Source organism: Myripristis murdjan, chromosome 20, assembly GCF_902150065.1.
Source record: "Myripristis murdjan chromosome 20, fMyrMur1.1, whole genome shotgun sequence".
In the NCBI taxonomy this organism is placed as follows: domain Eukaryota; kingdom Metazoa; phylum Chordata; class Actinopteri; order Holocentriformes; family Holocentridae; genus Myripristis; species Myripristis murdjan.
The window spans coordinates 39,483-52,500 of record NC_043999.1 but is presented as its reverse complement, the minus strand read 5'-3'; the positions used below and the strand labels follow the sequence as shown (position 1 = coordinate 52,500).

Here is a 13,018-nt window from a genome sequence, read left to right as displayed (position 1 = left end):
GCCATGCTAATGTTAGCCTCCATAGCCATGCTAATGTTAGCCTCCGTGTCAGCGGGCCCGCGCACCAGGTGAGTCCTAACCTGTGCAGTTTGAGTGACAGCCGCGCGCGGCCTCAGGGCGTCAATCCGGCCTCTGTAACTGGAATCATTCACTCAGGTAAACACACCTGACCTGCCAGGTGAACCAGGAAGTCCAAACTCCCTCCAGCTTCCAGAGGAGCTGAAGGTGACGGGCAGAGAGCGAGAGAAGAAAACAACCCTCACCCCGAACCCCGAACCCCTCACCCAGGAACCCTCACCCAGGAACCCTCTGCAGGAACCCTCACCCCTCACCCAGGAACCCTCTGCAGGAACCCTCACCCCTAACCCCTAACCCTTCACCCCTCACCCAGGAACCCTCTGCAGGAACCCTCTGCAGGAACCCTCACCCTCTGCAGGAACCCTCACCCCTAACCCCTAACCCTAACCCTAACCCTAACCTAACCCCCACTCCTCCCCCCTGCTCCAGTTTGCTGTCACGTCAGAACGGCTGGACAAATAATCAAAACAGATGAAGGAATATGACCAAGTGCAACGTCTAGGTCACAGGAGCTGCAGTTTTTTGATAAAGTTAGAATGTGTGACAAATGTGAATAAAGTTTTATGGAGCTGGCGAGACGGCGTGTTTTCCAGCTGTAAGGAAACAATCACACCATCATGTTAAAATGAAAATTATGATGCAAAATGACCATACCAACTAAAATCATGACACATTTTGCAATATATGTAAAGTGAATCACACTGATTTTTCCCCCACATTGTTCAGGCCTTCCTCGGTGTGGCAGCGTCACTTCCTGCCTCTCCTGCCGCTCGCATCACCACAACACCTCGTACACCTTCACCTTCCAAATGAGACAGAGTTCTTCCACACGTCTCATTTAACTTGGAGCTGCTTTTCCCTCCTGTGGTGACAGGCTTGATTCTCACAGAGGGAGTGTTTGTCTGAACAGGTCACAGCGCCACCTGCTGCATTCTGAGCAACAAGGTTTTTTACACCTTGAAGAAAATAAAAGTATGCCCAAAAGAAGGGCAAAGTATAGGTTCAGGGTCAGCATGGAGATATGAAAACCTGAATCAAAAAACAAAAATCATGATTTGTGACTTAATGATTTTTTCCATCTCTCTAAAGCTGAAACTCCTGTCCTCTCCTGGTGCAAGATGTCGTCTGGCCCGCTGGCGCCTCCTGGAGGAGAACTCTGTGTTTTCTTACTGAGGGACCAAGAGGAGGAGGAGGAGGAGGAGAGGAAGAAGGAGGTGGGCTGCCAGTGGGAGAGTCCAGAGGAGAGGAGGGAGGTGGGCTGCCAGAGCGAGGCAGCAGAGAGGAGAGACGCTGCCGTGCAGGTGGACCTGCTGAAGCAGCCAGGTGAGACAGACAGACACAGGCACCTGGGCTGTGTGCACACCCAGCAGCCCTGAGGTGTGTGTCCTGAGAAGCTCTGCAGACACACACACATTTTCACAGAGAAAGTCTCCACACTCCACATGTGATGTTTTTCCTGTTGGTACACGCAGTGTGACAGGCAACAACATTCATGTTTGTATGTTTTAAATCACTTTATTTTGCCGAAGATCAGATGTGAATATTTTATTGCTCATTATATTTTACGTGACAGAGATGTGGCATTAAGACAAAACAGACAGTTACAACACAGTTACACCAGGGTGCGATATGTGAAAAAAAATGTTTTTAATATTTTTGTTTTTGAAGGTAAATCAGAACCACAGAGTGCCGATGTAGACTAGGATCTATTCTAGTCCATTAAAAAGTCATTAAAGTAGCGTGATGTGATGTCCAGTCCATGCCGTGTCTTTTCCTCGTCCAGACTCACAAGAGATGGGATCATTTACAACAAAACAAAAGGTGAATGCTCATTTAACATTTAATATGCCAGTGCTCATTACAGCGCCGTGTAAGTTTAATTCAGCCGACTCCAGTAAACAGCATCTCCAGCATCGCCGTGTCTGTCAGCTGTTTATCAGCTGATTGTTTTTGCTCATAGACTGTTAGATAGATGGATAGATTGATAGATAGATGGATAGATAGATAGATAGATAGATGGATAGATAGATATACTTTATTGATCCCAACCAGGGAAATCCTGTTCTCACATTGTAGCACAGATTTCTTTTTAACAGCCTGATTTATTTTAGATATTTTGTCTGGTCTGTGGGTCAAGCGGCATACATCACAGTGAGGGGGATTATTTTTGTCCCCACCAGAGACAAAATTACTTCAGAGGGAGGATGTGACGGGGGGGGGGGGGGGGGGGGGATCACTCCCACCCCCACCACCCCCCCCCCCCCATTCCCCGACAGGTCACAGTCATAAGAAAATGCTTCATCAGCAGATATTCAATGTTCAATGCACCTTTTCCCCCCGTGGCAAATCAGTGTGAATAAACGAGCCAACCCCCCAACCCCCCCACCCCCCCAGAATAAGCATAAACAAACTGTGTAAAGCTGTCAGGTGCTCAGTCACAGCGGACAGATCCAACGTTTCTGTTTCAGAATCTGAAATGACGCTTTTGTGCTCGTTTGGCCGTCGTCTCTGACACTTTATATGAACTGGCACATGGAAGTGTTGTGGGATGAACGGGTTAGTAGTGGGAGTTTTTCTGACCATTTAGGGGCAAAGATGGGAGTGGGTACGTGCGCGCTCACGTGCGCACACTTCCTCACTGGTTTCTCCGCTTCATGGCAGACAGGTGGACGTGTCTTTTCATACACCTGAAAAAAAAACCTCCGTACAGAGAAACTCAGAGCTGTGTGTGGTGCGGATGCTGCGCACACAGTGTTCATGTGTTCATGTGTTCATGTGTTCATCCAAGAGTCTCCAGTGTCCCAGCAGCTCCAGGTCTCAGCTTCTGTTGGAAGGCTTCAGCACAGGAGCTGGGCTGCATCAAGACAAACAAGAAGTTCATACATTTATAGATGGAGCTGATGGAACGGGTCTGTGAGTGAGTTTCACTTCGTCGAGCCTCTGCTGTGGCAGGAAACGCCCGCACGCTCAGGACAACTGCACACACCTGCTTTCTCAGGTAGGCTCAGGTAGTCAGGTGTTAGGGTCTGGACCAGCTCTTAGCCGTGTAAGTGGGTTGAAATGACCCCTGTTGGTTGGTTGGTTTGTTTTTGCAGTGTCTTTCCAATGAAGATTTTTCATCTTTTCATGTCCCAGGTATGCCTCAAAGGTGTGTTCTTGATGCTGGCCCACTGAATTTTTTTATTTATTTTTATTTATTGTACTTTTCAAGAAAATAAATGTTACGTATTATGTCAGTGGGTCAAATATGATCTGTATGCATTTCCTGTGGAACCCTATGAGAATATTTGGTCCTTACTCAGTGTAAAGCTTGTTTATTGTTGAGCACACTTCAAATGTCAGGAGTGTAACCACTTATCAAGACTATTATACACATTATTTTTATAGACTTAGACTTAGACTTCTTTTATTGTCATTGCACAAAAAAACACAGCAGTGAGATTTTGGCAACGAAATGTCGTTGCTTGGCTTCCGGATTACAGCAGAGATGGAATTGTGGGACCGTTTAAATATATATAAATATTATATATAAATATAGTCTATATAACTGTGTGATATGGTCTATATAACTAGTGCTAAAAAACAAGAGCTAAATAATAATGAGTGCAATTGAGAGTAAGTAGATAAAACAGAATGTAAACAACAGACTAAACAGTGTAAACAGCGGAAGATTGCACATAAATTTATTGTCCATATATAGCAGCTGGACACGGGTTGGGGAGGGGGGGGGTTATTTGGCATTGAGCAGTCTGATGGCCAGGGGGAAGTAACTGTTTCTGAGTCTGGCTGTTCTGCAGCGGATGCTGCGGAACCTTCTGCCAGACGCCAGTCGGGAGAACAGTCCATGCTGGGGGTGGGTGGGGTCAGAAATGATCCGGTGGGCTCTGGATAGGCAGCGGCTGTCTGCTACGTCCTGGATGGGGGGGAGCGAGGTCCCGATGATCTTCTCCGCCGTCCTCACCACTCTCTGCAGAGACTTCCAGCCTGAGGCCCTGCAGCTCCCAGACCAGACGGAGATGCAGCTGGTCAGCAGGCTCTCGATGGTCCCTCTGTAGAAGGTGGTTAGGATGGGAGGGGGGAGGGAGGCTCTTCTCATCCGCCGCAGGATGAGTTAATAATATCAATATAATATGTTAATAATATCAATGTTATATGCATCTTTTTTTTTTTTTTTTTTTTTTTTACTGCTGGAACTCTTTCATGACTGTTCTAACTGCATTACATTGCACATTTATTACCACAGCTTGTCAGTCAAATCAAATCAGCTTTTCTACATCAGCCAGCTAGCAGCATGTAGCTGAGTTAGGTAGTTAGTAGTTTTACTTGTGTGGTATTATTCCAAACAGCATGCTAACATTATTACAGGCTGGCTGGACTCACCTGCAGCCGGAGCACATGATTAGTTTGGAAGCTCATGTGACAGGTGGGTTGCCAGTTTGATTTTAGGGTTGTCACAATACCAGGCATTCAGTAGTCAATACCAATACGTCTCAATGCCACGGTAAAAAAGAAAAAGAAAAGAAAAAAACCATTTACTTCATCATCCACTCCTTTATTAAAAGCTGGTGAACATTCAAGTTTTTAAGCCTTCAAGTGTTTAAAACAAACAGTAAGTCAGCTGTGCTTAAAGAACAACTTTGTAGATCGCACAGAATTTTCGATTGCAGTTTCCAGCAGAGAAATATGGAAATTATGCACAAGCTTATAGATAATTAGAAAAATAAACAACGATTTAACGGCACCGTTTGCATATTTTGTTTTGCAAATTTATTATCGTTCCCTGAGCCTCAAACACAAAATGCTTCCGTCCACGACTCTTGCTGAGCCGAGGCCGAGCTGCCATCTCTCACCTGTGTTTGTCTCTTCAGCCACACCTGAACAATCGCAAATCATGTGTATTCTGCCCCCGTCAGTTCTGGAAGAATATGTTATGGCCCGCTGAAGGCTGAGTCTAAATAAATACCAAACCTAAATATTTACATCTGGTACCTATGGTGTCGGAGAAAGCCAGCACTGTTGTATTTTTGGACTATTGGCATCGACTTGGTACTGAAGTGTTGGTTCTTGTTTGACTTGATGGTAAGTAAACCTGGTATCCGCTAGTGAAATGCACTTTAAAATGTGTCACTCAAATAACCATATTTTAAATTATAAGTCATTGTTTTGCACGCCAAATATGTTTGTTTAATAAAGTTTAGCAAAATGATGAAAATAATCATCTTAAATCATCTTATGATAAAAAAAAGCATTGAATCTGATGCGTGTGGTTTCTGAGTGCAGCCTGGGGCTTGGGGACGGGTCGGTGTTTCTTCTGGCAGCCGGATGCTGCTCAGGCTTCATGACAATCCAGCAGGACCGTCTGCAGGAACAAGGCAGTAACATGTTTTAGCCACAAGGTGGAGCAACCACCTCACAAATAGACCTCAGAAAAGACAAATCTGTCTGCAGTCCCTGATGGCAGACGCCTTGTGTCAGCATGTCTTTAACGCGTGGATCTTATTTTTTCAAAATGGAAAAGTGACTTGCAGGGAAGCTTTGGGCTACATTCCTGTTTTTAAATGAAGAACTTGCTTCATGCACAGTTACATGAATAGGTCGAATGTGCAGAGCCAATTAAAGCTCATGTTTATGTAGCTGATCAGATCTGATGCAGCGTCATTCTATTGGCTTTTACCTTGTCCAGGTTTGCTGCTGCAGTGTTTTGCTGTCCGACCAGATGGACCAGACGGGGGCGCTCTGCTGCAGCACTGCAACTCCAGTGGGGCCAAGAGCACATCCAAACGAGGCACCAAACGCACCTCGACTGTCCGCCGGTCCTCCGCCAAACGCAGCCGGACTTCCTGTTCCAACCTCCAGTCGGAAACACAGCAGAAGCACAGGGCAGGCAAAGCAAACGCACCCAGAGCCTCAACACCAACATCCTCCACCGAACGCACCTCACCTCATCTGCATGCCGTCCACCAGCCACAAATCACTCTATGCAAGGTTTCCTTCCCCCTCCACCACTCACCTGACCCCTCCTCACCCCCTGCAGCCGAAGAGGAGGAAGATGAAGCGCGCGACCCGACCTGGCATCCGCCTGCAGATGGAGGTGAGTGCAGATGAACATCAAGCTCACCCTGCTATCAGTACGCCCCTGAGCAAGGCACTGCTCTGGAGTGCAAGTCAGAGTATTTGAAAAGGGCTCCGGTCTCTGCTGATATTGCTTGAGATACAATTGAAACACTGCCTTGTTTACACTCCATACCTTTTGAGGCATGAAAGCTGCTTTCTCAGAAGTCGTATCTTGGAATATCCATTTTATAAATTTCCAACCTGTGATAATATTGTGTTGTTAATAATCTGCTCAAGGACAGGAAATTCTCTGAAAATTTGATGCTATTCTGTCTGGTAATCCTGGTGAAGGAAAATTCAAAGTTAACACCCTGAGAGCCACTCTGCCTAAATTTCAAGATGGAAATCTCAAGGTTCAAGTTATTGTGAATGCAGTTAGTAAGAGTGTCTTACAGCAGAATTGTGCGAATGTACATTTTTTAGTGCCCAAGGAGGTAATTCCACTGCAAAACTACCACTGTATTCAACACAATGTTTTCAGGAGTGGGCAATGCAATGTTGATGGAAGCACATTGTCGTTGTTTGTCATGTGTAGCTTCAAAATAAAAGCTGTAAATCAGTCATTCTCTGCATCTTATTTCTGACCCCCTCTCCCTCCTTGCAGATCGTGTCTTTCCTCAGCCTTCGGCTGTCCTTTTGGACCACAGTGATGCAGCCTCACCTCCCAGTGTGCCAGACCATCCCCTCCACCGGGGAAAACAACCAGAGCTTCTTCACCAACTGCACATTAACCCATCCCAGAGCTCCATCTGCGACATCTGCGGAAAGGTCATGAAGTGTAAATCCAGTCTGGCCCGACACTCTTTCATCCACACGGGTGAGAAGCCATTTGCCTGCCACCTCTGCGACATGCGCTTCAACCGTCAGGATAACCTGCAGCACCACCTGAACCGCCTGCACCCCAACGGAGTCGTCCGAGTTGAGAAGCATCGGCCCGACCGGGCCTGGCTGTGTGACGTGTGTGGCAAAACCTTCAACTGTAGGTCCAGACTGAAAACGCATGAGCTCATCCACACGGGAGTCAAGCCCCATAGGTGTGACCTCTGTCCCAAGGCCTACATGAGTACCACCGACCTGGAGCATCACAAGAAAACCGTCCACATCGATGGCGCCGGCAGGCCTCTGAACCCGAGCTTACTGCTGTGTGATTTGTGTGGGAAGGAATTTAAATATAGATCCCAGCTGTCCAACCATCTCCAAAGCCACACTGGGGAAAGGCCTCACCTCTGCGACCTCTGTGGCCGCAGATTCAGCCGGCCTTACCAACTCAAACGCCACAAGATCCTCATCCACGGTGCCAGAGCGAAGGGAAGAGAGACGCTTCAGCCTGATTTGCCCTTCGTCTGCACAGTTTGTGGCAAGAGGGTGAAATCTCTTGCCCTCCTGACCTCCCACACCCGCGTCCACACCGGCGACAAGCCTCATCGCTGCAGCATCTGCTTCCGTAGCTTCCAGAGGGCCACACGCCTCAAACAGCACCATATGCTTGTGCATTTTAATTTGAAAACACAGGAGGTACCGCAGAAGGTCCACCGGAGGAAGGACCCAACCCCGCCAAAAGTGTTTACCTGCCAGGTTTGCAGCAAGTCTTTCAGGTTCAAATCATTGCTGGCCAGTCACTCACTGACCCACACAGGAGTCAAACCTCATGCCTGTGAGTTCTGTGATCGCACCTTCAGGCGCTTCAGCCACCTGAAGAGGCACAGGGAGGTGGTGCACGCCAACGGGGCCAAGCTCCCCGAGAGCTTTGTCTGCAGCATCTGTGGAAAAGACATGAAATGCAAATCTAACCTGGAAAGACACGCAATCATCCACACGGGGGAGAAGCCGTTTGCTTGCGACCTGTGCACTGCAAGGTTTAACCGCCGTGGAAATCTGCAGGAGCATAAGAAGCGCGTCCACGGCATCCGGGTTCGGAAGAAAGAGGAAGAGGAAGATACACTCATTGTGTTTAATGAAGCAGAGGATGGTCCGGTGTCGTCATTGGCTTCTTCTCTTCTTTACAAGCAGGAAGAAAGCCTTCGGTCTGTTGATTCTGAAGCCGGTGGTTGTCGCACTGTGGTGTCGAGCACAACATAAAACATGTTGGGAGGCTGAGCCGGTTTCCTCTCAGGGAGCAGTAACGGATTTCTGATTCCGATTCTGAATTTGATGCTCTGCAGCTCGACTTACTGGTTGCTGGTTTCAGCTGATTGGGAAACAGCTGGTTGGCTTGATTTTAGTCTAGGCATGATCTGCACTGAGGATACTGTGCTGCTCAAACGTTTACTTTTAGTTTATGAAATGTTCTTTTACTAAGAGACTAGTTATTATTATTTTGCAAGATGATTGTCCAGCCAGATCTTGTACACACTGAAACATCTGACCTGCAGTGGACTGGAAACCTGCCCAAGGGGTTTCCCTGCCTTCGACTCAGTGTGTGCTGGGATAGGCTCCAGCCTTCTGTGATCCTAATTAGTGATTGGCAGGACTGGATTTTTGCTGAAGGTTCACACAGGGAAGACCAAACTACATCACCAAAATGACCATATCAAAAGCTGTGCCGCGTGAAATGCTGTCTAGCTGCGCCTGTCAGAAAATAAAGTTTGGTTGTGCCTGTCTTGGTCATATGTTTGTTTGTTTGTTTTACATTTCTTTTTTTGCTCTCAAATATTATGTTATACTATATTATATTATTTGTTTGTGAGTTTATGCAAATCAAAACTTGGCATCATCACCATCAAGTCAGACAGCAGAGCAGAATTCTCTCCAACCTAGATTCTCTGATCAGATTGAATAACGATCCAGTTGCTGTGTTAAGGGGTTTTGTTGTGCCAGGCTGCAGCTGTGGTGGATTAAGGCTTATCTCTTTCTCTCCCAGGATCCACTGAGGGCAGATTGTGAAATAGAATGTGGAATAGACTTGTCAAAGTGAGTCTGAGCCCAATGGGATGGGTTTGGGTTTGGTTTGAAAACTCTACAGCTTTACTCACAAGCCTTCATGGTGAACTCACCGTTCACTGTCATTATGTTTGCCATGGTGTGTTAAATGTCACAATGCACCTCAAGACTACAAGTTTCAAATTTGGTCAGGTGCAAGGTATTTTTCATCAGTGTAGAGCAGAACACTTTTGATCCAGAGTGGTCATTCTTTTCATCAAAATATGTCCTGTGTAAAAATAATGATTCATACACAAATACGAACTTTGCATGAATCATTCCTCCCCAAATAGTTTTTCTATAAAACAAAACCAGGATATCAAAATCCAAACTGATTAGAGTGGAAAATGCAAAAGTCTGACCTGCATCATCTCAGTTTTCTGGCAGATTTTTCGGCTGGCCCAGATTTCATTCAAATGACTAATTGTTTTATCACATGGAACATGGCTTCAGGGTTATGGGTTAGGGCAGGGGTCACCAATCATGTGCCATGGAGGGCCGAGAGGCTGCAGGTTTTCATTCCAACCAAGACCTCCACCAGGTGACTTCACTGATCACCTCACCTTGTATCAGAAAGGAGGAGCTAATCAGTGAAATCACCTGGTGGAGGTCTTGGCTGGAATGAAAACCTGCAGCCTCTCGGCCCTCCATGGCACATGATTGGTGACCCCTGGGTTAGGGTCAGGATCACGCCGAGCCCGTTTAGGAAAACAGACGTCGCTCAGAGAGCTGGAAGACTCGAGTCATAACATCTGAGCCGAGTTTTAAAATGTTTTGCATCAGGAGGATCTTCACGGATCCTCAACATGCACACACTAGGATTTGAAAATGATGCATCACAAACTACAGGATATTATTAAGTGTGTTGTTTAAAGGGAGGAGCCATCAGGGGCCAAAATAAACAAACTGGTAGAAAAGGTCATGAGACCCTAACCCTAAACCTAAGGCGTCCAGATGCAGGTCACATGACGCCACCATCAGCTGATGTGTTGCATCATTTCCTGTTTGTAAAAAAATGGTGTTTTTTTACAAACAGTTCTTTGTTTAGTTCATTTGTTATGATGTGATGTTTTATGATGATATGAATAGATGTTATGAATCCCACCAGGGTTCTGGGCATGTTGTGTCGACAGGCTGCCGACTTTTGGGACCAGTCTCAGTGCTGGTGCGCATAACTAGCCCAGAAGTCCTGTGGGATTCATATTATTACATTTCCTCGTTTGAAGCAGGATGCAGTGATCAACGTATCGATCAATAATCCTGATTGGAATGGGAATAACTTTAATAACTTTTCTGTGTATTGGCTGATGAGAGAAACCAAACGCAGCTGGTTAATTAGCAGACTAATTGCTTTCACAAAGTGCTTCTGATGAGGAAACAGAGCTAATGTGTGTGTGTGTGTGTGTGTGTGTGTGTGTGTGTGTTTTAACACAGCAACATCAAAAACTCCAGACTCCTGAATCACACTGAACATTTATTAATGAGACAAATGGAGTGAAAAAACTTTTCAGTTGTGTTGTCTTCTGAAAACACACACACACACACACACACACACACACACACCCTTGTGTAACTTCTTACTGAACAGAAACACACATCAGAGCAGTAAAATCTTCAGGTCAGGCTCTCGGGTACGACTGATTTCACGTCTGATCTGATGCAGCCTGATTGATTACCTATTGATTGGAGAACTGATCACTTACAGCACTGATTGTCCATGAGGCCCGGACTCCGACAGGAAGTGGCTCTAATGTGAAAAGATATTTTTGTTTGTGTCACATCAATTAAAACAACATGTTCAGATAATCAATAATCACTTATCTGGAGAGTTAACCCTTTGAGCCCTGAGCAATGAGGAAAAAATACAAATGTGCAAAAATATAATGTGTATATGTACCACCAAAAAATGTGCAAATTTTGGAGGAGTAAAGACAATAAAACTATACGTATAATTATTAAAATGATTTTTATATTTATATTTAAAGCATTCCAAGGTGAAGCCGGACTGAAGTGTTGAAACGCTCGTGAAAGGAATGAACCGCCCAGCAGCACATTTATATCTGAACCAGCAAACGGTTCATTTCTTTGATTTCATTCAACATTTAAACCGCTGGTTCTCAAATGGGTGTCCGTGTCCCCCTAGGGGTACTTTGGAGTACTGCAGGAGGTACGGGAAATTTTTTCCAGGCATAATTTCTAAAATAATCAGCCTACGCTATAATAAGTTCAATAAAAACTGTAAATGTGAGTCTGATAAATCCCATGTTCTCCTCAGTTCTCCCTCTGGGTTCCTGAAAGTGTCAGATGTGTGTTTGTGGTTTCAATCTGCTGCCGTGGTCGTGGAGCGAGGACGTTTGTTCGCTCTGAGCGGGAAGACGAGACCAAACAAATCCAGAAAGTGGATCAGTGGATGAAGCTGGAAACAAGGAGGAAGAAGAGAAGAAGAAGCAGAAACACAAACAAGAGAATCTGCTCAGCATCAGGTTGTTGGTTCACACTGATGGAGCTGGACTGACCCTCTGACCACAGGAGGCTCAACTGGTCAGGACCAACTGGACTGACCCTCTGACCACAGGAGGCTCAACTGGTCAGGACCAACTGGACTGACCCTCTGACCACAGGAGGCTCAACTGGACCAACTGGACTGACCCTCTGACCACAGGAGGCTCACCTGGTCAGGACCAACTGGACTGACCCTCTGACCACAGGAGGCTCAGCTGGTCAGGACCAACTGGACTGGGAAGATTTCAGAGGGGAACTTTACTGCAAACAGTTTGAGAACCGCTGGTTTAGAGCGTCAGGAGGCATTAAAACTCCAGAATAATTTGATATTGTTCCCCTTGTCAGTCCTCCTCCTCTTTGAACTTCTTGTTTTGTCGTTCATCTCCTCTCATCTCTCTTTCTCTCTCTCTCTCTCTCTCTCTCTCTCTCCTCCTAGATTAATTTGTCAGTTAATTTTCCTCTTCCTCCTCCTGAGCTCAGTCTATAATCAAACGCTCCCCTGTGGTGCCTCTGACCTGCTTCTCAGCCTGGAGAGACACTAATCACACACACACACACACACACACACACACACACTTCATTAACTGTTCAGATTCATGCCAATTAAGAGCTGAACATCAATGTATGTGAACATGAATGTATGTATTTGTCATGTAGCAATAACTGATGTGCTGGTTGTGTGAATCTCTGCAGGGAATCTGAGGAGGTTTTAGTGTTTAGGTGGAAATAAGGAACAGTTTTGTAATGTATGGTTGTTATTTAGTGTTTGGGCCCCTGTTCAGATAGCTTCTGGGGAGTCCCATTTTACAAAACGTATCTTGATTGTAATTGTATTTGTATTATAAATGATTTGTAAATAAACGTGTATACTACTAAACACACACACACACACACACCCTGTTTCTGCGTGTTAAGGCTAACATTTAAAAGTGGAAGATACTCTCCCTATTGCCGACACAAACTAATGCCAGTGGTTTTCAAAGTGCGGTCTGGGGGCCTCCAGGGGCCCCTCAGCAACAGAATGCAGTGTTCCTTTTACGAGCGTTTTAACACAATCATTTAATATTTTACTATTTTTTTTAATAATTATACATATACTTTTCTTGCTGTTTTGTATTATTTTAATTTGTTTTTGCTAATTTTCTGGTAATTTTGCTTGCTGTTTTTTTTTTTTATGAATGCTCTGCTGTTTCACCTTTTCTCCTGAACAAAATGTGTGTTTTCAGTCTGTTAGTTACACAGGATGAATGAACAGGAGCGAAGCTGCTCGTTCTTCCTCCTGCAGGCTGGAGCCGCCGCGAGCAGCAGAGAGGAAGTGATGTCACGCTGAGGGCGCCTGGCCCCTGTGTGACATCACTTCCTCTCCGCAGCCGCTGCTCGGAGAAATGAAACGTCCCGGCGCTCC

The 13,018-nt window shown here is 45.7% G+C and overlaps 1 protein-coding gene across 1 annotated transcript in view; it reads left to right on the top strand.

The window, feature by feature from the left end:
* LOC115379025 (zinc finger protein 678-like) overlaps positions 1-8,790 on the top strand; it is a 9,230-nt gene extending 440 nt beyond the window's left edge. Inside the window, exons 2-4 of the mRNA XM_030079678.1 lie at positions 1,168-1,401; positions 5,762-6,169; positions 6,797-8,790. Of these exons, the coding sequence (XP_029935538.1) occupies positions 1,197-1,401; positions 5,762-6,169; positions 6,797-8,271 (2,088 nt within the window). The 5' untranslated portion in view covers positions 1,168-1,196 and the 3' untranslated portion in view covers positions 8,272-8,790. The remainder of the gene's footprint in view (positions 1-1,167; positions 1,402-5,761; positions 6,170-6,796) is intronic.
* Positions 8,791-13,018: the final 4,228 nt, after the last annotated feature.